Source organism: Pezoporus occidentalis, unplaced genomic scaffold, assembly GCF_034315485.1.
Source record: "Pezoporus occidentalis ecotype Australia unplaced genomic scaffold, CSIRO_AGI_Poc_V1 ctg179, whole genome shotgun sequence".
Taxonomy (NCBI): domain Eukaryota; kingdom Metazoa; phylum Chordata; class Aves; order Psittaciformes; family Psittacidae; genus Pezoporus; species Pezoporus occidentalis.
In genome coordinates, this window is record NW_026913629.1 from 1,243,070 (window position 1) to 1,266,520 (window position 23,451).

At 46.1% G+C, this 23,451-nt stretch overlaps 3 protein-coding genes across 3 annotated transcripts in view; 2 read left to right on the forward strand and 1 right to left on the reverse strand.

Moving 5' to 3' along the window:
- Positions 1 to 7,297, forward strand: part of RABEP1 (rabaptin, RAB GTPase binding effector protein 1) — a 45,478-nt gene extending 38,181 nt beyond the window's left edge. Inside the window, exons 13-18 of the mRNA XM_062614922.1 lie at positions 1,035 to 1,175; positions 1,865 to 2,054; positions 2,326 to 2,381; positions 2,979 to 3,077; positions 4,470 to 4,586; positions 6,656 to 7,297. Of these exons, the coding sequence (XP_062470906.1) occupies positions 1,035 to 1,175; positions 1,865 to 2,054; positions 2,326 to 2,381; positions 2,979 to 3,077; positions 4,470 to 4,586; positions 6,656 to 6,757 (705 nt within the window). The 3' untranslated portion in view covers positions 6,758 to 7,297. The remainder of the gene's footprint in view (positions 1 to 1,034; positions 1,176 to 1,864; positions 2,055 to 2,325; positions 2,382 to 2,978; positions 3,078 to 4,469; positions 4,587 to 6,655) is intronic.
- Positions 1 to 23,451, forward strand: part of IFT22 (intraflagellar transport 22) — a 134,870-nt gene that overhangs the window by 60,045 nt on the left and 51,374 nt on the right. The gene's annotated exons all lie outside the window — the stretch shown is intronic.
- Positions 10,853 to 20,615, reverse strand: NUP88 (nucleoporin 88). Its single transcript, XM_062614924.1, has 17 exons — positions 20,265 to 20,615; positions 19,268 to 19,437; positions 18,700 to 18,825; positions 18,417 to 18,503; positions 17,612 to 17,788; positions 16,387 to 16,570; positions 15,799 to 15,949; positions 15,022 to 15,120; positions 14,783 to 14,873; positions 14,484 to 14,585; positions 13,323 to 13,481; positions 13,004 to 13,129; positions 12,629 to 12,694; positions 12,386 to 12,466; positions 11,940 to 12,066; positions 11,456 to 11,574; positions 10,853 to 11,079 (listed from the first exon to the last, which is right to left on the reverse strand). Exons 1-17 carry the CDS (start codon positions 20,598 to 20,600, stop codon positions 11,016 to 11,018), a joined length of 2,265 nt encoding a protein of 754 aa, XP_062470908.1. The 5' UTR covers positions 20,601 to 20,615; the 3' UTR covers positions 10,853 to 11,015.

Sequence of the window (23,451 nt, forward strand, 5' to 3'; positions counted from 1 at the left end):
GTGGATTGATTAATATGGAGATCACTAGTCAACTTCTTTTCCCCCTTATCCATTATGCACATTCCATGCCCATTTAATGTCTTGCTTCACCTCAGATCTGAAGATGCAGTAGGTTTTTTCAGGACACTTTTATAGGATTCATCACAAAAACCATCACTATTGAATTTTTTTCTTGAGTTGGAAATGAGTGCTCAGTGTTTTTACGGGTCAGACTTAAAATACCAGTCTTAACACCCAGGAAGAGATATGGGTGGGAACTTATTTAAGGACCTCATTTTCCAGAGGGCAGAACAAGTCTAACTTCTTCACAGCAGCTCATTCCCTTCTGTATTAGAATCATGTTTCTTCTTTTTTCCTCCTTTGCACAGCATTGTGGGGACTAAGAGCATTCCCATGAGTCCCAGTATTGCATTTCTGGGGTCTGGGGTGGTCTGTAGGACATCAGGACATTGCTTGCAGAAACATTCTGTTTGATGTTCTGCATCTGAAGCAATTATTCCTTTTGGAAAAGTTCAGTGGATTTTTTTCATTTTTAATGCAAGCAGAACTATGTTCTCTTAATCCTTTTTCTTTACAAGGGATCAGTTGTTTTGATGTTTTCCTCCAAAGACAGTGGGAGGCAGACACCTGCCATGGGAAGTTTCAGGATGAATGTTTAAGGTTAGAATAACTTGATGCTGCAGCTGAGCTGTTCAGTGATTTTAGTATACACCACTGACAGTTCCCACAACCACAAGTGATTTCCGCCCTACTCCTCTCCATGAGCACACCTAGCTCAGAAGGAAACTGGGAGGGTTGACCAGGCTGTGTTTATCACTTGCTTCCACCCGCCTGCCTGTACAGCTAATGTTGATCTTGCCTTTATTTCTAGTGCATAGGCCAAAAATATTGTTGTTCCACGCATTTTGTTTCCCTTCTTTCCAAAGAATATCCAATCAATTCACCAGACTTTTGAAAGCAATGATAGCAGATGGGGCATGAAGAGATCTGAGCGTGACCCTAAGTGAGAATTTATGCTTTTCTTTGCATCAAAGGCTGTCCTGACACAGTCGAGGGAGCAGGTTTCAGAAGAGTTGGTGAGACTGCAGAAAGATAATGAAAGTCTTCAAGGGAAACATAGCTTGCATGTGTCCTTACAGCAAGCTGAAGATTTCATTCTACCAGAAGCGGCAGAGGTAAAACATTTTACAGTCATTAACAGAAATAATACCTGTGACTGGATCCTGCTGGAAGAATCTTCCTTATCAAAAAGCTGACTCAAATAGCACGATGAAAAGTAACCTGGATTTTAACCCTGTATGTCTGTGATGTGCAAACTGATCCCCCTGTGCCATGAGCCTGCTGCAGGGTGTGGATAGATAATAAATGAGTTAACTATGGCCTTATATCTGCTCCGTTGTCAGCAGAGTGTGTGTTTATTCCAGTTTAAGCTGCATTTTGCAACTTGGCACACAGGTGGTCAGACCCATGGCTCCGATGTAGATACTGATACAATAAATGAAGCTAAGTCAGTCACTGCAATATCTGTCCAGGCATTAGGACCAGTAATAATCCAGAGCCTTGAATAATGATAAGCCTTATCATACCGTTCATGGCCACTCCCTTAAACTCAAGTTTAGAAGACTGGTGGGGGTGAAGGCAGGGGGAGAGCATCATAAACCTGTTGGAGTTGCAGATCTTTACACATTCTTCATTTAGTAGGCCAAGCAAACAGTGATTTTGTTTTAACACGTTGCTGGATGCTCTGGTGTTGTGGGACAAACCTCAGGATAGCATAACATGGTCTCTGGCTTGTATGGTGGTAAATACAGTACTGTGTGTAGCTGAAGATCATAACACAAATCTTTGCTAATCATTGATTCAGGAGCTCCGTGAGCTGATTTTAAAGTACCGTGAAGACATCATCAGTGTGCGGACAGCAGCAGATCACCTTGAGGAGAAGCTCAAGGCAGAGATTTTATTCTTAAAAGAACAGATTCAAGCTGAGCAGTATTTGAAAGAAAACATAGAAGAAACTCTGCAGCTGGAAATCGAGAATTGCAAAGAGGAAATAGGTCAGCAGGGGTAAAAGTCTCCACATAGGAATATTGGAAATCATTAAGATAAGTGAAGACTTGCTTTGGTGAGAAGCAGACTTCCCTGAGTATTAAATACCACCCTTTTTTGACAGCAGATACACGAAAGCTGTACATCTGAAAACAAAAGTACAGTTCTTTGTTTACCTTTGATGTAGCACATGCTTAATTCTCCCTTAAATGCTAGCAGAAGTATGTCCACTTTCCTGTGGTTTTCTTGCATTTAAGCTTTAACATTCTTGTTTTTCAGCTTCCATTTCCAGTTTAAAAGCTGAACTGGAAAGAATAAAAGTGGAAAAGGAGCAGGTAAGGAGCCCTTTCACAGAGGGATTTTTGTTGGGTTTTTTGTTACTTTGTGGGTGTTTCTTTTAAACAGAGAGGGTAGGATTCTTTTTTTCTGCTACTTCTGTCAGTGCCACTGTTGTTGTCTTTCACATCAACCTTTGCATATCAGAGAAAATGAACTTGTTTCCCATCTGCACCCTTGTAGCTTTTGTGCCTGTTTCAAAGGAAACACATGAGGTTGTGCCTGGAATGTTAAGGGACAAAACAGCTGAACTGATGCCCATGTAGGACTGGGACACATTCGTTGTTCTGCTACTTAAGAGCTGTTGGTCTGTTTGTTAATCTGTAATTTCAATACTTTGTTAAATAATTCCTAACTCATATTAGGCTACCAAATAATAACCTGAGTGTCAAGTTTGGCCATCGCTCTCCAACCCCAAAACCAAATAAATGGAGGAGAAGAGATGTCATGAGGTGTTTTCTGTATCCTTTGGAGAGATTATTTAGGTGTATTTATGAGTACCAAGAAGGACTGTGGGTCTGGGAAGGGGAGGTCTGTGAGAAATTGAAATGTTGGGAGGTTTAGTTAATACTTTCTTTATTATTATTATAATATAGTTGGAAAGTTCATCGCAGGAGAACATGCAGCAGCTGGAGAGCCTGAAGGAAGCAAAAACCACTCTAGAAGAACAGCTGAAGAAGGAGACGGCAGCAAAGGTAGCTGTGATGTCTGGCTGTGAGATGTATATGCATCTTTTGTGGTGGTGAGGCTGTGGTCAGAGAATGTGTCACTATATAAGAATGAAGAAAGCAGCTTTTGAATGTTGATAAGATTCTGGCACTGAAGTAGTGTCCACAAGATGCAGTTTAAATCCTCATCCCAGGCACTTTGCACTTGGATTTGTAAGGTGGTGGATCTGAGTTGCTGCTAAATTGAATCTCTTTGGGATTGGCTTCCCAAGTTAGGCTTCAGTAGCACTTCTGCATGTAGAAAATATCCTGACAAAGCAAACCTGGGTTTGAAGCTTTGATGCTTTTGAATGAATGTCATTTTGTTGTTGCTGTAGGAAGGAGCCCTACTTTGGCAGCCAGTTACATTAATTGTGATCAGATTTCTTTCTCTCTATTGGTTTTGGTAGTGGGTTGTTTTTTACCCCATCCCAAAGAATTGTTTGACTAAAACTCAAGACAGCAAACTGGTTGTATGTTTATCAGCAGATTAGTGCCCTTCATCTCTGGTCATCTTTCATTAAGACTCTGTCATGGTTTAAGCCCAGCCAGTAACTCAGACCCATGCAGCTGCTCTCTCACTCACCACCCCCTTCTTCCTCCCCCCGCTCCTGGAGGGATGGGGAGGAGAATTGAAAGAATGTAACTCCCACGGGTTGAGATAAGAACAGTCCAGTAACTAAGGTATAACACAGATCACTGCTGCTACCACCAATAACAATAATGATAAAGGAAATAACAAGGGAAGAGAATACAACCACTCACCACCCACCGACCGATACCCAGCCCGACCCGAGCAGCGATCTAGCCCTTCTGGGTAACTGCCCCCAGTTTCTATACTGGGCATGACGTGCTGGGGTATGGAATAACTCTTCAGCTAGTTTGGGTCAGGTGTCCTGTCTCTGCTTCCTCTCAACTTCTCCTCCTACCTGGCAGATCATGAGACTCAGAAAGTCTTTGATCAGAGTAAACCTTACTGAGCAACAACTAAACCAATTGGTGTTACCAGTGCTGTTCCCAGGCTGAAAGTCAGAACCACAGCACTGCACCAGCTACCAAGAAAGAGAAAAATGACTGCTACTGCTGAACCCAGGACAGACTCAGAAATCTGGTTTTTTACTTTGAGATCCTTGGACATAGTGCTGTTAAAAGACATGCAGCTTTTTCATGCTTTAACCAGTCTAATGAGGATGTTTGATGGGTATTAGCCCCTGATTTTGCAGTTAGGAAAACAGGTGTAGAAAGAGCAAGCAGTTTCATTTCTTGCCAGGGCTCTGAGGATAACCACACTGCTTTGCTGTAGTGTCATGCTTTAATCAGTTTATATGAGCTTCTCCTTTTTACTTCAGTTTAAAGACAACATAATCTTTTTCTCCTCAGGCAAACCTGGAACAGCTGGTATTTGAAGAGAAGAATAAAGCTCAGCGGTTGCAGACTGAATTAGATGTCAGTGAGCAAGTACAGAGAGATTTTGTAAAGCTTTCTCAGACGCTTCAGGTAAGGGAAGTTCAACCAATTTGTAAGGTGCTGCTTTTGTTTCTTTACTTCTCCACAGCTGTGTGAAACAAGAAGTAGCAGTTGTAAATTTTCTTACTTTAGTATTTATGAACAATTTTTAAAGGTATTGGTATAATAAACTGATCAAGTATTCCTAGGACAATATTACTGTTAAAGCCTACTGGGGATTTTATTCTGATTACTTGATTGCAACCAATGCTCAGCATCAAAGATACACAATTACTGTACTAAAAGAAAGTGGAGAGAACCATGGGTGATGGTACCTTTAGATCTTAGCATTTCATTGTCCATCTCCTGATGTCTTCCAGGATGTCACTTTTCACAGTAAATCATTAAGGTACAAATATTTGAGGAAAAAGTGAGAAACTTGTGCTGTTTGATATGAATATATGTTATAGTTCTTTGTGTTGTATTTACTGATTTATTTGTGCTATCTAAAAGTCTAACCTTGCTGTTGTTGCTGTTCGCTATCCTTGTGTTTCCTCCAAAAAGTGGAGCCAGTGTTTGGTGGTGAGGTACCAAGAGGTGGCTGAAGGAAGGAATGAGCATCAAGGCTCATTCCAGTATGTCAGGCTGATTTCTCTGATAAGTGTGGAGAGCAGGAAGGAACCTGCAGTGTTGGTGTCTGTGGAGTGATTGACTGGCTCCTTGGGAGGCCAGGAGAGATGGGTCTCACCTTCAGGGTCTGTGAGCCCCCCTTACGTTGCCGCTTACCAAGCATCCTTGTTCACAGCAGCAGTACTGAACTCCAGCACTGTCTGCTCTGAGTTCTTGGCCATTCTTCTAAGTGAAATTCAGCAGAAGTAAAAATACAACTTGTCTGAGTCAAGTATTCAGGTTTATTTGCAAAACTAAAGTAAGGAATATAGTGAGATTGCTTACTCAGCAGAGTTTAGCTGGACGGACACTAGGAACTGTCTTCTTTTGTTCTGGCTGTTTCTGGAGGAATAGGTAGGACAAAGGAGGCTATTGAGCTGTCCTGACCAGTGAAGTTCCTTCTTGTTTGTCATCACCCTCTCTTTTTTGTTGAGTACTGCTTGCACTGCATTACATAGTTCTTAACTAGGTTCACCACTGAAGTTGTGCGGTGCACTCTTCCAAACGTGCAGGCCTTCAGTGAGCTCAGCCTGTGTGCTGCAGCTCTGGGGTTTGTGCTCTCTGTCACCCCTCAGCAGTTATTACACACCAGCAGTGAGTACTTTCAGTTTAAACCATGGTTTGTGCCATCACAAAATGTGGTGCAAGATCTGCTAACACGAGAGATTACCATTGAATGAGGATTTTGGTTTCTTGATAGCTCCACAGGGTTATTTCCTTCCTGTCCTCATCAGCAGAGCCTGGGTGAGTGTCACTTCTGTGAGATGTCCACTGGCCATATTAGGTGTCAGCAATGGAGAGGAGGGGCTGAACATCAGTTAACCACTACTTGGGAATTTACAGCTGAAAGCCCAGATCCTGATAGAAAGAATGTGAAAGTGTGAATGGAAAAAGTGAAATACTAAATAAGAAGTTGTGATCTCAGCATTCATTTCCACACAGTGCTGCTGGGCACTTTGTCAGCATGTAAGAAGGAGCTCAAAAGAGATTACCAGGAAAGCAAGTAGGAGTGAGTTTGGAAATAGGGTGTTTCCTCAAAGGGTGTTTTAGCTCTGACTTTGAGAGGCTTAAAGGCAGGTGTGAGGCACTTCCTTTATGTGCTCTTTGTGCAAGTTTATGTTGCTTTGCACATCTCCTGTGTGCCTGGCCACTTTGGTTGGTGTCAGTGACTGATTCTTGGGCAAAACAGAGAGTGATGACAAAGGCCTGCTTGAGTCCCCCAGAAAGTGGCTTTTAATGGTAAAGCCAAAACTGCCTTCTGTCTTCCTTCCTCCTGTTCTTGGTTCTGCAGGAGGCTTGTGCTCCTTCATGTCTCGTGTTTCTCAGCTGATGATGCTTTGCTTTCAGTTCTGCCTGTGTGGGTACCAGGGTTGCTAACACGGCGGTTGTTCAGCTGTGGCTCTGCAGCAGCCTGTTTCAGCAGCTCAGCCCTGTCTGTTGGTTCCCTGTAGGTGCAGCTGGAGCGGATCCGGCAGGCAGATTCCCTGGAGAGAATCCGTGCAATCCTGAACGACACAAAACTGACGGACATTAATCAGCTTCCTGAAACATGACACCCTGATGAGCGGGCTCCAAGGCTGCGTTTGGGGTTTTTAACTCATCTTTATAGCAACATTAATTATTATTTAACTCTAACCGAAAGAGCAGAAGACAACAGAGGGGAGCAATGACTTAAGTTTTGTTTCTAGAGGGGGAAAAAGGTTTTGTACTGGGCAGGAAGAGAGCACAAGGGTGACTTGCAGTGTAGGAAGGAGAACTTTCTAATGGAAACACTAATGCGTGTGGTGTTTCGCGTTCCACTGAGTGGGATCAGTCCTTACATTCTGAAAACCTTCTCCTCTTTCAGCCGACTCCGTAACCTAATGTAGAGTTTTGGAACATTTACCCCGTGTCTTTCCCTCTTTCCTTTCCCCCCACTACTGTGATCAAAGTAGCTGCTGGAAACCATATTGTCCCTCCAAAACATTGAAGAGCAAAGTGGTTGAAGTTTTTCTGTTTGACTAGTCGGTAACAGTATTCAGCTAGCGGAGAGAATGAGGTGTAGAGTATGCTGTATGAATATTTTATATTAAAATATGACTTTATTAGCAGGACACTGGATATTGATCTTATTTCATAACTCAGTACTATTCCCCCCCCTTTTTTTTTTTCCTTTTTAAACCATTGACCTTTGTGTTGAAGAACCTGAATGCTGCTGGGATGTGATGGACACGAGTGAGCTGTGTCTCCTAAACAGATCAATGCTAATCCAAAAAACAAATGATGACAAATGTACTGAGAATTTAGCTCCTTGACATTTTTTCTGTTGAATTCTGATACTTAAAAGAAAAGCACAAGAAATGCACTGTTTTGTAATCTCTTTTCACAACTGTAATTTAGAACGTGGAACTACAACTGGTTCTTTTTCCTCTCTTAAAGCTGAGCAGTACCTGTAATCGCTTTGCTATGTAACAAACAAAGCTAGTAGAGACCCTATGCATTGTCTGAGCTTTGGCATGGGGTCACTGCAGGCTGGCTCTGCTCCCATGGGTGACACCAGATGTGAGGTTGGTGGCTTTCGCTGGGCAGCAGCAAGGTAAGGAGCTGAATGAGGCATCAGCCTGGCCTACCACCTCTCCTGGGTCAGCCTTGCATGCACTGAACGGTGACTGCACTCTCTGTCACAGAGCACAAGTGTGGAGGAGCTGCGTTACTCTGCTGGGTCAAGTTGGACAGGTACAGTGCATCTCTTACTTTAAAGTATGGCATTGCTCAGAGCTGACTGTCCCGTATTCTTATAACTGTACATTTAAATTACAGCAAAGGCAAGAAGTTCTTGTGATCAAGCGGGTGGTAGGTTTGGATTTCTTATTCTATAGATGCATGGTGGTGGCATGACCATTACTAACCTGACCATTCCTCCTCCCTTTCCTCCCCTTGTCACAGCAGGGCTGTGCCCACAGCTGGCAAGCAGCAGTTTCAGGTGTGACTACAGGTGTTGATAGTGCTGGTGGTGCTTAGGGAGTTCTTGATCTGGCCCCTACTTGCCACTCATTAAAGGAAAGGAGGCCAAAGGAGCAGGTTGGTGCTGTCCAACATTTGTATTGCAACTTTCCCCTTTTGCTTATTGTTCTTTCTTTACATGCTTGGCCATAGATCTGAAGGTGATGAAGAAAACGAGAAGTGACACAAAATGCCTCAGACTATAATGTACATGACTGTATTTTAAGTGCTTAAATCCTATTTTTAGCAGTGTATATCTTGCTATTAACAGAACCAGTGTTTTTGCAGAGGAATGCCTTAAACCAGCCCAAAAGACACATACAAGCTCAATTGCTTGTCACTCATTGCAAGAATTAAAGCATTTTATTCACCCTGGCAACTAATTCCTTTCATAATCCTGACATCCAAGAGCTATTTTTCCTACCTTAGTAATGACAAGACTAATAGATGGCAAGGTTGTCATCTTCTTAAAATGACACTTCATGTCTGCATATGGCTCAGGTTCTTTATTAATTGGCTATTACCACGATTTCTTTACCCTTTCTCACTACTCGCGGAAAGGTGAGGTGACAGCAGCTGTGTCCTGATGCGTAGATCTGATACCAGATGTTTTGCATTCAGTTTTCTGATGGTTCCATTCTGTTGAGTAAACTTTGGAGAAAAATCCTCTGGGCCTTTATTAGGAGCTGCAGAAACAAAAGCTTTTTCTGTTCCCTTTCTTCCCAAAAACTAGCTCGTAACCATTACTGGTACCTGTGCAGCAGTGTTTGTTTAAGGAAGCCTTAAGTGTTGTATAGCGAAACTATACCAAATCCTGTACAGCTCTTCAGCAAGCTGGATGCGAGGAGCTGCACCTGAAGACTTACGCAGAAAAAGAGGCTTTGGTTGGGTTTCTGGCCGTGCTCCTAGAGCAGGAGAGCAAGGGAAGTGGCTGGTCACTGCCTTTCAGCATCCCTTCCTGGCCCTTGTGTCCGTGCCCATCCTCAGCAGCCCTGCCCCGAACAACAGGGATCAGAGCTGACCAGTTTAGGTTGTTTCAACCAGTCCAGGCCTGGTGTGGCTTTCCCTTAGTGCATTTCACAGCTTGGTGATGTGGCTTCCCATAGGTCAGCCTTCTGCTGGTGGCTGTAGGGTTTCATTGGGTCTCTGCAACCCAATAGGGCAGACAGGCACGTGCCAATCAGTTTGTCATTTTGGGGAGACACAGTAACAAGTACAGTGGTTGCCCAATGGTGTTCTGTATGTGTGTGTGTTGCTGTGCATGCTCCTGTGCTGGTCTCGGGGGCCAATGCTGGCCGGTTGGTCTGGTTAGAGGAGGCTGGAGGCAGTGGTAGGGCTGCAGTGCTGGTAAGAGCAAGGACACTGGTAAACCAGGCACTGCATGAGTCTGTGAAGGAACTTCCTCTTGGTTTGGAGACGAAGGGTGTACAAGAACTGTACGGTTGTTCCCTTTTACCCCCCATATTCCATCACACACCTGAACACCTTCCCTCCTGTTTAAGGCCTAGCTGTGACCATGTTTCTGATTGGAAACCTGCCTGTTCACAGGGGCAGTAGGAGCCATGCTCACTGCAAAGCTGTCCTGCCCCAGAGGGGCTGTCCTTCCCCAGGAAGGAGAGCACAGCTTCAGAAGCAGCAACTCAAAGAGACTTAAAGGGGCCTTTAAAAACAAAATAGCATGTGCCAAACTTGCAAAGCGAAGTTAAAAGAAAGTAAATTAAGTGTAGTGAAAGCTCGTGCTGTAGATACTCACTGGGTGGATTATGGTGTTACTGCTCATAAAACATCAGAACACAAATGCTTTTCCCTCCAGTTCTTGGTGTTCTGGAACATGATCTGAGTAGGGTGGTGGGTTCTCCACGGTTAGTAAGAGATTCTCAACAGGCACTGCTGACCAGGCAGGTCAGCCACGATACACAGGGCGAGTGGACTAGAAAACTGGATTCTGTTCTTGCAGACTGTAAAGGGATGAGATCAAGTTTTGAATGCATTCCTCTACTTGTATAGTCTTAATCTGTACAAAAACCCAAGTGTTCTTGCAGCATGCCTGGTACCCTCGTTACCCAGCAGGTACTAGCAGCCCCCTTCCTTCAGCTTTACTGGGGCACCTCTTGCTGTGCCACTTTTGTAGCAGTGCAGTACTACTTTTCAAAACTGAGCTTGACCATGTCACCTTTTCTAAGGGGTTGGGGTGAGGGACAGCAATTATTTATTGTCCACTGACATTTGTCTACAGAAGATAAATAACTGACCTCTTAATGTCAATTAAGACTCTGGAGCCATCTTTTGCTAAAGGCAAACTGAGTGTTTGGAAGTTACTACTGCATTCCGGTGAGCCACACCATTGGTGTCCCGTGCAATCGTGGGTGTAGAGTTCTGCTGTCCTCAGGATTCGTGTGTAACCATTTGTTAACTGTATTGAAGGTGTGTCCTTTATGAAGAAAGTGTTCCAAATTAAAAAGAGCTGCTGAAGTGTGTGCGCTTCTCTCTGGTCTTTCTACTCTGCCTTCAGCCACAGAGCTCCCCTACCTCGGACCAAGGGGGGAGAAGTCTCCCAGAATAACCCCAGGGAGCAATTCCCACACTGTGGAGCTAGTTGGAGCACCTTGGAACAGGCACAATGTAACGTGCCTCCTTCCCAGGAGAAAAGCAAAGAACACAGTATGTAAGGAATCTCATCAAAAGTATCTTATTTCACAGTCCAGCTTCACAAAACAATAAGTAAAAGGTGTATTGCTTGACGTACAAATGGTAAATATACAAGGGGAGATATCAGGGAACGTTAAAGCTCATCCAGTCTTTTGGTGCAGCTTCCTCAGCGAGGGCATGTCAAAAGTTCACATGGCTTCTGATGTCGTTGATCTGTTTGACCATTTCCCTTATGTGTTCTCCCCTTCAGGAAAAAGAAATCCAAGTCAGGAGGGTGCAAGTCATTTGCTCAGAACTTACCAGGAAGGGAAATACAGAGAATGGAAAGAGCTGCAAGTCATTTTGTTAATTATGGGCTGGACGGAGACTGCCAAAACATCCCTGGGCAAACAGCCAACTTAAAGCAGATTTTAGTTTAATACTAGCACAAGATGGCCAGTGCTGCTGTCACACAGAGGCACAGCTTATACTTCAGCCCCTCTCACCAAGCTCCAGCTAGTGCATCAGTGATCCCCCTTCCTGCAGGACAGAGGTTAAACCATACCCCAGAAACTCAACTGGAATTGCTTTTGTAAGTGCCAGGGCTTGAATTCTACAGGAGGATCCAAGCTTTAACTTACTCTTCTTTCAGGACGGTTTGGATGCACTTGCTCTGGTAGGCACTGAGGCTAATGCTGGGTTTTCGGGGGCTGGAACCCCTCTCCATCTTTTTCTGCTGATATTCCTTTTTCATTTTAACCTGGAAGTTATGCACAAAAAGAACACCCCAGTCAGTGGTGGCATTGGCTGCCAAAGTGAAAGCTGCTTACAGTCACAAATTGGTGTAGCACAGCGTGTTTGGGTTAAAACCTGCTTGCTTTTGGACTTTACCTCCCCCAAAGAGGAGGATGTTACTGCTAGGACTATGGAGGGGGTGTGTAGGCTTTCTCAGGGTTTATACTGGGCTGCAGAAGGTCTCTCTGTGTGAATAACAAGGTCAGAAGTTATTTTAGTATGTTGCTGCTAATTTAATGTAAGCACAAAGCTGCTCCATTGGAAGGACCCTGTTCTACCAGCACTGTCCCAGGGTGTGAGTGAGGTGGGTCCAGTAACATACGCTCTCACCTGTCTGATGGCATTGCTCAGGTGCTGCAGCTGGTCATGTATTGTCTGCAGCTCTTTCCTCATGTCTTTTTCACTGTCTGACAGAACAGGAAGCTGAGAGTGGAAACTCCGAAGTACTTTCTTCATCCTTGGTGTACAAAGCAAGAAACGTCACTGAATGAACTTACTGCTAAGACACCACCAGCCTTGTGCTGCTGTTGCTCTTCTGAGTTTCAGGGGCTCAGGACTTGACTTTCCCCTTTCAGCTCCTCTCACATGGCATTTCTAAACCATGAGCTGGCTCAGCCTGGGCCTGAAGTTGTACTGAAAAATCACCACTGCGCCCCAGCAAAGAGAACTGCAGAAACCCTGGATTCTAACTGAGCACTTTCTGCCCACCCTGTTCTGTCAGACCCCTACTTAACAGCAAGTAATCAGTGATGAAACAGAGCAGAGCTTGCACTCACCTGTTCATAATATCTTCCTGCTTCTCTTTGGCTTCCTCGTACTTGTCAGCCAAGCGCTCGGCCATTTCCCGCAGGCTTTTCCTTTGTGCAAGTGAGAAACATCTATTTAGATTCACAGGAAAGGTGAGAGACAGAGCAAAGAGCCAGACATGCATTTACTTCTCACTCACTGCACACAGGCCCCTGTATGAAGCACTTGCATTCCTGATGTCTGACTTGGTAAAGCAGACACATTAGCCTCACCTTTCCTCCCGACAGTAATTAATCTCTTCCAGTTGTTTCTTCTTCTGTCCCCACAGCAGCTTCACTCTTAAAATAAAAACATAAAATCAAATCACCTCCACCAGCAACCCAGTTCAGCTGGGGTTTATGCTACACAGACAATAGCACAGAAGTGATTATGAAGAACTAAAGACAATAAAGGATGGGCAGTGGTGGGAATAAACTCCTCCACTCTGCCCTAACTTTGCGACATAACTCTAATTTGAAGAAGGAGTCTTACCCGAGTACATTTTACTCATTTACAAGGGTTAGTGCAGCAGAGGTTTAGTGCTCAGTACTTAGTGCTGTTGTTTCACAAAGGCTGTGCAGCCCATAGTTATGAGGGGTTTGTATTACCTTTGCTGAATTTCCTCCTTTGCCAGGTCCTGTTTCAGTATATATTCCTCTCTGAACACTTGGGTGGCTCTGCTAAGAAGCTGAAGGCATTCTTCAGGGGGAGGAGCAGCATCTTTATCAGCAGACCTGAATAATATAAGACATGGGCTTGCAATCCTACTCCAACCCATCCCTTTGCAAGGATAAACAATTTGCAGTATTTATGGTGACAGCTCAGCAGGGCTGTTATGGAAGGCTACAGTTAAACCCCTTTGCTATACACACAGTATTCCTGAAAGCCTTCCCTGTTCAGGTCCCCTGGGAAAACATATTTGCTTACTTCAGAACCAAGGGATTGGCAGAACTGCGCTGCAGGATGCTTCGGATATGCTTCTCAAATGAATGCTGTGATGCAGCCAGGATACGGAGAGGGGAAACAGCAACTTCCTTGTCTTCCCTGGTACACAGCAGTGGAGGGGATGCAGGATGGACTGTACTTCTACCAGAGCATCAAATGGGAGAACACAGGTTAAACCAGAAACATCCATACTGTGTCAAACAGTAGTTAAAGGAAGTCAGCCCTGTGGAATTAAGGTATTACAGCAGTAAGTCAGGAGTGTTCCAGGTCTATAGGAGGTCAGTGGCATCACACCCCCACAGCTTTCTGCTTGGCCACAGCTGAAACTAGCAATCATAAATACCCTTTTACTCAAGAAGAGAGCTGAGCTCTGAAACAAGGCGAGTGCCCCTTGAACAGGGGCATTACCTGCTTTTCAAAGCAGCCTGCTGCATCACTGCCCACCCCTGTTACTTCTGATAATGGGGTCTAAAAGAGCGGACAGAAAAACCTATTTAAAAGCACTGCAGAAGTAGTTAAAAGAATAATGCAAGGTCTGTGAGAAGCTGACATTAACACCAGCTGAAGGTACCTGTCACACATTGAAGTGTTCTTAGCAGTAAACAAACCCAAAACAATGCCCTCCCCTCAGTACATTCACTTCATCATGCAAACCTACCACGTGAGTCTGGATTTTTCCCACCGCTCCCAAAGTGCAGTGGCTTTGGAAATGGCTACTAAAATCCCACTGCTTTAAGGCACTTTTAAGAATCCATTTTTTTTCTCTTTACAGCAAACATCACCTTGGTGCTCATTCAGAATCTTTGGACTGGCTGTAAACAAGGTTTTGGTTCACAGATTCCTCATGATAACAATGAAGAAAAATCAACAATACCCTCAAGAACCTTTAGATGCAATTCTAGTCCTAATACTCACTAAAAGTGCTACAGGTTAATTATATCCCCTACAAACACCTTATCAGTAGCAAGTAACTACTATAATAACACTTAAGTGCTCAGCCAGGGAGTGTTCAGGAGGCAAACTGCCCTGTGTGTCATGGGAGATGCATATGGCTGGGGTGAAAATAATAGAGCAATGAAATAATAGCCTCAGATCCTTTTCATGCAACAGCCACAGATTTCAAACCAATTCAGACCCACGTACAAGAGAGGCCTTGTAATACACTCATAGGTGTTTGTGATGCAGATCATTGTGGGTCCCAGGATGTCAGAAACAATCCAAAAGCCTCGAATAGGAGCAGGCTGCCTGCAGGGAAGAAAGCACAAAAATTATCCAGTCAAAAGAGTTTTGTTCCTGATGCACAAAGTGCTTAGTTATGTTATCTGCGTTCTTTTGAGCTGACTGCATTAATTTTAATGGAAAGAGTGCAGCAGAAGAGGGCAAATCATACATACTTTCCATAGCAACTCACTGGTTTGGAAGCAATAGAGTTTGATTTTTACCTGCATGGCAACGGTTTTGTACAAAGAATATGTTCAACAAAGCACTTCTGTTCTGCTCCCAACTCTTGTAAACTGTCTTTGTCTTCTTCATCTACAAAGAGATTTGTCAGAATGCTTCAGGTCTGCTTTGCACGGTAAGGGGTTCTCAGTACTACCCCCATCTACCAACTTGCTGCTAGCAGAACACTGGTGTTCAGTAGCACTCTCTTCCCTCTGTGTGCAATGGTCTCACCACTCACCTGAGCTAAGGAATTTGTGCAGTTTGTTGATCCATGTCAGCCCCACGCTATGGACACCAGCTTCGTGTGTGCAGTGGTAGCGAGAGGGACATTTTGGATCTGAAATTGAAACAGGAAATGTAAGAAAAGGCACTGAACTGAGAAAAACCCACCACTGGAACCTGCAGTGCTGAGCTGTGCATCAACTTAGTGTTCAGTCAGCACTGACATCTTACAAGTGCTAACTCATCCCCATCCAAAAACTGAGCTTGATGCTTTGGTCACGTTATTAGAGTTCTGCATAAAATATAATTACACTTGAAACACCTGATGAATTGTTTTGAACTATTCCTATCCCCCCACACCTCTACCTGTCCACTGGATTTTAAAGGGAAGATCACTTAAAGCCAGCAGATGAGCATTCTGACAAGCTTCTTGTTTAGAAAGACCCAAACACTCTGTGCTACCCAACCTCCTGCCGCACATTTGTATCAGAGAGTCTAAGCAGCAGGCACTGATTCCTCCATCAGGATCACCATCCCCACAGCACATGCTGACACACAGATGCAACAAATTCTACTTTATAATACACATTAAAAGAATACAGTAGTATGTGACCATCTGTAATCTGCCCTTCAGTGAACACTAAAGCACCTCCCAGGCTTGCTCCTTCTACAGCTTTACTGAAGACACCAAATTCTTATTTTAACACCCCTTTGTTTGACACAAATGATAATTTATACGTACCTTGATCTTAAAAACATTAAATAAAGCCAATAACCTGAAAACCAGCCCTACCTTGATGCAATTTGATTGGGCAAGAGAAGTCAGATTCTAAAGGCTCCTCTTCATCTCCTGATGCCAGTTTCAGTGCAAGTTCCAGCTCAACACATTCAAACACGTACAGGGAAGGAATAATATCAGATCTTGGGTCCCATGACTTTTCTGACTGTAAAGAGCAATGAGAATTCATTCTGTGCAACATCATTTAAACAGACATGCCAAGATAAACAACATCAACGCTCACACAGCACAGGCAAGAGTATTAACTGACAGAGAAGTAGTTCAAGTCCCTTTTATTTTTCCCCACTTTAAAAAAATCATCTCAGAAATAGAGTTTCTTCTTAGAAGATTCTCTTTAAAACAGTTCATAGTAAGTCTGATCAAAATCTGACCTACCATCAGGATACACAGATCTGACACTTAGAAGAAAAGCATCAGAGAATCCCAGGGACTGGCTGGAAGAGGAGGGAGACTCACTACCTCATGATAAAAGAATGCAGCTTTGGCACTTGGCATTCACTTGTGGGCATCCTGCCATCTTGGCAGCCAGGAAGTAAAGAAACAAAAATGTGTGTAGACAAAAAGAACCCCAAGACCAGATACCGGATCGTCATCTTCTTCTCCATCCAGTACCACACAGTGATAAAGCATTCCCGACTCGGTGGCAATCACCAGGATGTTTGGAACACAGGGCAGGCAAAGGACAGCACAAGCATCGTAGCCATAGTTGTCTTCTGCTGCAGGGTGCATGGGCAGAGGGCCAAGCAGCTTGCCAAGATTCCCAGTGCTGGAATAAAGATGTGTTCACAAGATGAGGCGTGGAAGGAGAGCTCCCCATAGTTACCTGCGAGAGTTTGCTGCACAATAACTACAAGATAAGGAGGACCTAAAAATAATCCAAACCCCAAACAACCCAGTGGTTTTAGTTCTGATTTCTATGAGCCAGCAGCAGCCCAGGCTTCTGCAGATTGAGCCTGAACAACAACTTCTTGGTGGAGATGTCAGAGAAGAAACTGGAGGTCAGTAATGTTTCATGCTTTGAAAGCAACCAAGCTACGCTGCAAATAAATGAGAGATTTCATTACTAAAGGTGCATTACCTTTAACACCTAATTGGTTTCTTCCTTGTTAAAGCACTTTACAAGCAGCATTTTGCAACACATCATTTCTCTTGGTAGAACTTTTGAAGAACTGAGCCCCTTTCACTGCCTACAGACAGGATCTGCTCAGTGCTGCAGTATTTCTTGTGCAGAAGCAAACGGTGCTGCTTCAAACCAAAATACCCCACAGTTTAATATTCAGTTATACTAGATCCAACTTTAAGTTTTCCACCATCTTCTCAGTTTTCTGAAGTAACTTTTTTTTATATTGGGCTTATATTCCTGATTTACATTCTTATATGTCATCATGGAACATGCCTGCAAACCCTCTATGATCTTAAAATCTTTCTTTCCTAGGATGCCACTAAGCTAAGGATGCCTGCACTGTGAATTGGAGATCCTAAAATACCCTTAGACCTGCTGATCTTCTAACAGTCTGGTGTCTTCATTTCGGATTTCTGATGGCAAATAATGGACAGTGAATTCTCAGCAGTGGAAACTGCACGCTTAATATCTAGATGAAAAAGGAGGACAAATATTCTTGGATTTCAGCCTATTAGCACTGACATAAAGAGATAAACCAGACTGCAATACAATAAACCCCGGCCCAGCATCCTTTACAGAGTCCCAGCCAAACCGAGAGATGGCTCTCCAGCCCTAACACTGTACAGACATAGAAGCACCCCTGATGATGAACATGATGAAACCTGATGAGGAACATGATCCTACCTCTGCAGCAGGCTGATGTAGGTGAGGAACGTCTCTCCATTTTCATACAGAATGTAAAGTGGATAGGCCAGCACCTCGTCACTGCCTCGCTGTCCCAGTGTGTTCTTTGGGACTGGCACCAGTGGGCCGAAGTCAAATGCCACCGCGGTCTCCCCCAGTGATGCTGTGTAGGCTCTCCTGGGCACAAGTGAGAACAAGACCTGAAGTTACCAACAATTCTAAGGACACAAGTGTTTAACTAGACCATGGGTACGTGCTGACAAATTACCACCAAACACCTGCCCATCAGTCCTTGGACATGTGCTATTTTCAGCAGCAAAAGCATGTGAGTAACATCCTTCTCACAGTGCCTCATTTCTGCAACACACCCACCAGCCAGCCCCATTTCACAGGACAGAAGAGATGGGCATACTGGTATTTCCTGTGGCAGTCTGTGACTTGACTACTGAGACCCTCAAGTTCTTACTTTCTAAGTAGGCCAAGAAGGGACTAAAAAAAAGGAGCTATTTTCTGCACTCCTCACTCAAAAAGCCCTTCATAGCCCCATCTGAAAGACAAGGTGTATTTTTCACACGACTACTCTGACAAACACTTGACTGCACAGTTTGTTACCGCTTTCAGGATGACAAAAAAAGGAAAAAAACAAAGCCAAGAAAAAGTGCAGTTGCTGCTGAGAAAGTCCAGGAAAAAAACCACATCACATCAGGTTTCCAGGCAGATTTATCACTTACTCGTTAAAAACACAGCTGAGAACACAGAGCTTATTCTGTCAAAAGCATTTCAAAATACAAGCAGCCACACAAACCCTTTTTTGATGGTGAAAGTCTCCTCCTCAGTGTCTGAAAGAGCGATCACCTTGATGGGTGTGTGAGGTACCTTCAGGCTGTAAAACCTAGAGGAAAGAAATGCAGCAATGGGCATTCAGAGGGCACTGTTACACAGTTGCTACCAGTCCAAAATCTATCCCATCCTACTTTTTATTGGTAATCCTGGTAGGAATGGCTGGACGCAAATATCTAGCAAAGAATCAGACTGGCTATTGCAAAAAAAAAACAACCCTTTGATAATAAACTACAATCAGGTTTTACCGTATAGTGTTATCTGAAGTCAAGAGCACAATATGGGGCTCCAGTGTCTCGCAGGGATACCAGGCAGCATGCTTTAAAGTCAGAGATGTTGAGCTTGTGAAGAACCTTTCCGCAATAGGGACAGTGCTGAAATACACAGCAGAGATATGCACTGTTACAAAACACACACAAGTTACTTCGAAGGGGAAGGGGGGGCAAGAGGAGCTAGAAACCCAATTAAAAGGTTTCAAAGCCATTAGCTGTATTATTCTTAAAGCTGAAGTTACAGCTTTCACTTGGAGCCTGTGTTATTTCCAGCTGGATGTATGGCTAAAAGACTCCAGAAAGAATAGAGAATACTACAGAGGAGCACTCAGCTCCTCAGCAGCTGCACCCTATTAAGAAGGTAATTTATTTGGGTCACTTAACAATCAGCAAGTCCTTGAGGCAAGTTAACTTCATTTGTGATTGTCCCTACAACCCCAACACAACCAATGTCTTCCTTATCCACTGGTGCCCAAGGCAGGAGAGGCTGTAAGGGAACAGTGGCAGGACAAGGGTGTCGTTAACCACCTGAGGTCTCACCCACCTACAGTTCACCGTGGATTTCCCACCTTCAAACTCTGAATTCTTCCCCCAGCGTTTAGGCAGCTCCAGCACCATGAGCCCCTTCGTACCGATGAGCGCCACATGATGCTGCGTGGGGCTTAACAGCGTCTGATAAACCTCGAACAGGGGTGGGTTTATGCACATCAGGGTCTGAAAATACAAATACATCAGTTAAGCACAAGCCACCAAAAGCACTCACGGAAGCACGGCACATCTTTATCACAGTCATCCAGGTTGGATAAAACCTTTAAGCTCATGAAGTCCAACCCTTACCACAGCCCTGCCAAGGCCACCACTGACCCATGGCACTGAGGGCCTTGTCTCCACGGGGTGTGAACACTTGCAGGGACGGTGACTGCAGCCCTGCCCTGGGCAGCCTGTTCCAATGCCTGAGCACCCTCTGGGGCAGGAATTGCTCCTCAGCTCCATCTAAACCTGCCCTGGGGCAGCTTGAGGCTGTTTCCTCTTGTCCCATCCCTTGTTCCTTGGGAGCAGAGCCCAGCCCCTCCTGGCTCCATCCTCCTGTCAGGCACTTGTAGGGAGCCATCAGGTCCCCCCTGAGCCTTCTCTTCTCCAGACTGAACCCCCCAGGTCCCTCAGCCGTTCCCCATCACACTTGTGCTCCAGGCCCTGCACCAGCTCCGCTGCCCTTCTCTGGCCCCGCTCCAGCACCTCAATGTCTCTCTTGTGGTGAGAAGCCCAGAGCTGAACACAGGGTTCGAGGTGCGGCATCACCAGGGCCATATGGGGACGGTCACCGCCCGCTCCTGCTCTGGACAGTGATTTATACAACGGTCACACGGTCAAGAGCGGGGCAAAACCTGCCGAGCACACGGCCGGCGGGTTTCTGTGAGCAAAGACCCAGCGCCAGCAAGCCCGGGGCCCTGAGGGCCCGGCCCCGCTCAGCCCCGCTCCCCGTGACGGTCCCCTCCTGCCCTCACAACCCGCCCGCGGTCCCTCGGGCTCTCCCCACTTACCTGGTACCGGCTGAGCCCCGGGGCCTCGGGCCCGCCGAGGCGGCGCAGGCCGATGGTGTGGAGGGCGCTGTGCTCGCTGTCCCAGAGGAAGAGGTCGCCATCGAGGCCGAAGAGGAGGTTGCGGATGATGGGCGGCCGGGCGGCGGCGCCGGGGGCTGCGGCCTCTCGCTCCCGGAGGCGGCTGAGCACCTCGTGCTGCGGCAGGGCCGTGCGCCACTGCTCCGCGGGGCCGCTCTCCGCCGCCATCGCCAGCAGCCACCGCCGCTCTCTCCGCGCCGGGACTACATTTCCCGGCGTGCCCAGCGGCACAGGCGCGCCGCGGCTCGCCCGGGCCATGGAGGCGCCGCCATGGCGGAGCCGAGCGCGGTACAAGGGCCGGGCCGCGCCGCCCTGGAAGGAGACCTACCGGCTAGTGAGTGGGGACGGGACGGGACGGGACCGGGCGGCCCCCTCCCTGCCTCCCTCCCTTCCCTGACGCGCCCCGTGTGTGTGTGTCGCTCCCAGCGCTGCATGGAGAGGCTGAGGAGCAGCCGGGCGAAGCTGCTGGAGCGGTACCGCCGGGCCGGGGAGAGGCCGAGGGGCCCGGCGCTGGTGCGGGAGGTGATGGAGCAGGAGTGGCGGGCGCTGCAGGCCCTCGGCGGGACGGAGGCGCTGCCGCAGGTCGGTGCCGGCTCCCTGCGGGGTGCGGGCGGGTCAGAGGCATCGCTGTGTGCATGGGGCTGTGGGTGTTCGGGGCTGGTTTGGGGTTCCCGCTCCACAGCTGTAACGTGGGGTGCAGCGCTGTGAGTGCCTCGGCTTCCTTCAGGACCTGCGCATCCCGCAGGGGGTGGGCTCCCCATCGGTGGGTTTTAGAGCTGCTCTGTCGCTTCCCGCTGCCGAGAGCAGGAATAAACCATCGGTGTTTTGAAAAGCAGTGGAGGCTGTGTCCTGGCCGGCCCTGCACAGGTGGCTGTCGGACAGGCTGCTTCCCGCAGCGCACGGTTTGGCAAATAGAGATTTACAGCCCAAAGAACACACAGAGCGAATTGGGGTTGTGACGGCGCAGTCAGGCGTGGAGGTTTAGTGACAGAGCAGCCAGGACGGTTGGATCACTGGGATGTGTCTTTCCCAGATGCTGGAGGATCCCCATGAGCTGGCGGTGCTGGAGGAGATCCAGCAAGAACTGATCTTGCAAGGTAAAGTCACTGCATGTTTTCTGACTCCTATCTGAGCTTTACTGTTCCCCTCTAGTAATCCAAACCAGCTGAGGCTGCACCGCTTGGTTCTTGGAGCCCACCTGCTATAGGGGAGGAGCCTTTGTAGCCTCTCTAAGGCAGTGAATACCTTTTAGACAATTTAAATGGCATTGTAAGGTCTGTGAGAAGCTAGTAAGAGAGGAGAGCGTAGAAACAGGGCTGAGGTGTTGGGGAGCTGTAGGAACCTGTATAAATCAATTCAGAATGTTTCTGAACTGCTGGTTGGAAAGGCACCAGAGGTGGATTAAAGATTGAGCCATAGGGACAAAATGGGTTGATTTCATCACATAGAAACCTGATCCAAGGAAAGAAAAGTTCTTTGAAACCAGTGGCCACCCTAGCCCCTGCTTCTGCAGCAGCTCCACTTGTACAGCTTTGCCTTGAGTTCATAGCAGGTGCCTAAGGGTGTTTTGTTGTTATTGCAGAGCAGCTGGTTATGGAAGAGTATGAGCAGAGCCTGCAGTTTGATGAGGAATGCCTCAACGCGATGCTGGATGGCTTGGATGCCAGTGACAAGATCATCTGCCCAGTGTGTAGAAAGTAAGAAAAGTCCTCAACACTGGAATGAGATTCTCTGCTCCCCTGCAGTAGTTTGGGCTTTACAAACAGATGAAAGCAATGGGCAAAGAGAGGCTGGTGCTAGTGTTAATTTCAAGTAAAAAACCCACATTGACCTCCTAAATCTAACAGGGTTTTTGCTAACATCTGCCTCTGTTCTGATGCTGCTCGTTGAATGCTCTTTCTAGGAATAACCTGACTGTGAGGAATCATGTGGTTTTCTGCCAGTGTGGGTTACACATCAGCACACAGGTGAGCTGCACTGTGACATGTCTGCTGCTGGGAAGAGGCATGTTTAAGCTATGGCCAGGTTAAGCCTTCTATTAACCCCCTTTTTCCTCAGGATATGACAGAAGGGAAGCTTAGGTCACTCCTAGAAAACACTGTAACAGAGCACAGCCACAGGTGCTTCCACAGCCCGGAGTTCACAGTCACCAGTGGGATGGAGGAAGAAGCCAGTCTCCTCATGAGCTGTGCGGTGAGTCTAAATGTCAGCTTCCTGGAAAGGATCTCTGCTTGGATCCCCTTCTCAATTACATGGGCAGAAACCACAAGTCCATTGACCCTTGGGGGGTTGTGCTGGAGTTCTTCCACAAACTTCCTTGGGAATGGTTTTAGTTTTGACCAGTTACTGTGAAAAGCAAAGCCAAGAGACACAACTTGCCTTAACTGCTGGACTAGGGCATCTTCCAAGGACCTGTCCCATGTAGTGCCTTACCTGTCTCACGTGTTAGCCAATGGGTTCCTTGTCTTGTGTGGAACATCCATTCAGATAAGTGGTTCACAAGGAAAAGGTTTAAGGATTACTTCAGTTTAAGCCTCCTCAGAAGGTTCACCTGTACCTCCTGGAGAACACACCATCCCTTTGGCTCGGGCTGGAGCTCCTGTGTCTTTATAGCTTTGCTGCTGACTTAAAATCACCATGAGAATGGTGTTGGGAGCGGAGCATTTCAGACAAATTTTGAACATTAATAATTCATTTTATACATTAGGATCCCCTTTCATCTTGCCTTTTGTTAAGGTCTGTGACTCCTGGACGATTCTCCTGTAAGTTCATTCAACTGCTGCTTTTGTACTGGAAGGACTTCAAGAGTAAAAATCGTCCCCAGAGCTGCTAGTATTTTCATGTACATACCTGTAGCTACTGTGTCAGATACCTGGAAAGGCAGCAGCGCTGCCCTGCCCTGCACTTTGAATGGCACAGGATATATTTTGCAATAAATATACTTTAGTTTATTTCAGACTTTGTGTCGTCTTTAACTCAGGGCTCACAGTGGAACTTCAGCTGCGGTTTCTCTTTAAACTTAATGTGACCTTCAGGTAACAACTGGCAACAGTCTGAGGAGACAGTGGGAGCTGCTGCCCCACTGCCTTCCACATCAGCACCCACAGCC

Bases quoted from the DNA above. Each gene is read 5' to 3' on its own strand.
- NUP88 (XM_062614924.1), bottom strand. From the start codon at position 20,600: ATGGCCCGGGCGAGCCGCGGCGCGCCTGTGCCGCTGGGCACGCCGGGA. The intron at 18,826-19,267 runs GTGGGTGAGACC...TGTGTATTTCAG, and splicing joins AAATCCACGGTGAACTGTAG to CACTGTCCCTATTGCGGAAA. The intron at 16,571-17,611 runs GTAGGATCATGT...TCTTTATTCCAG, and splicing joins TACATCAGCCTGCTGCAGAG to CACTGGGAATCTTGGCAAGC.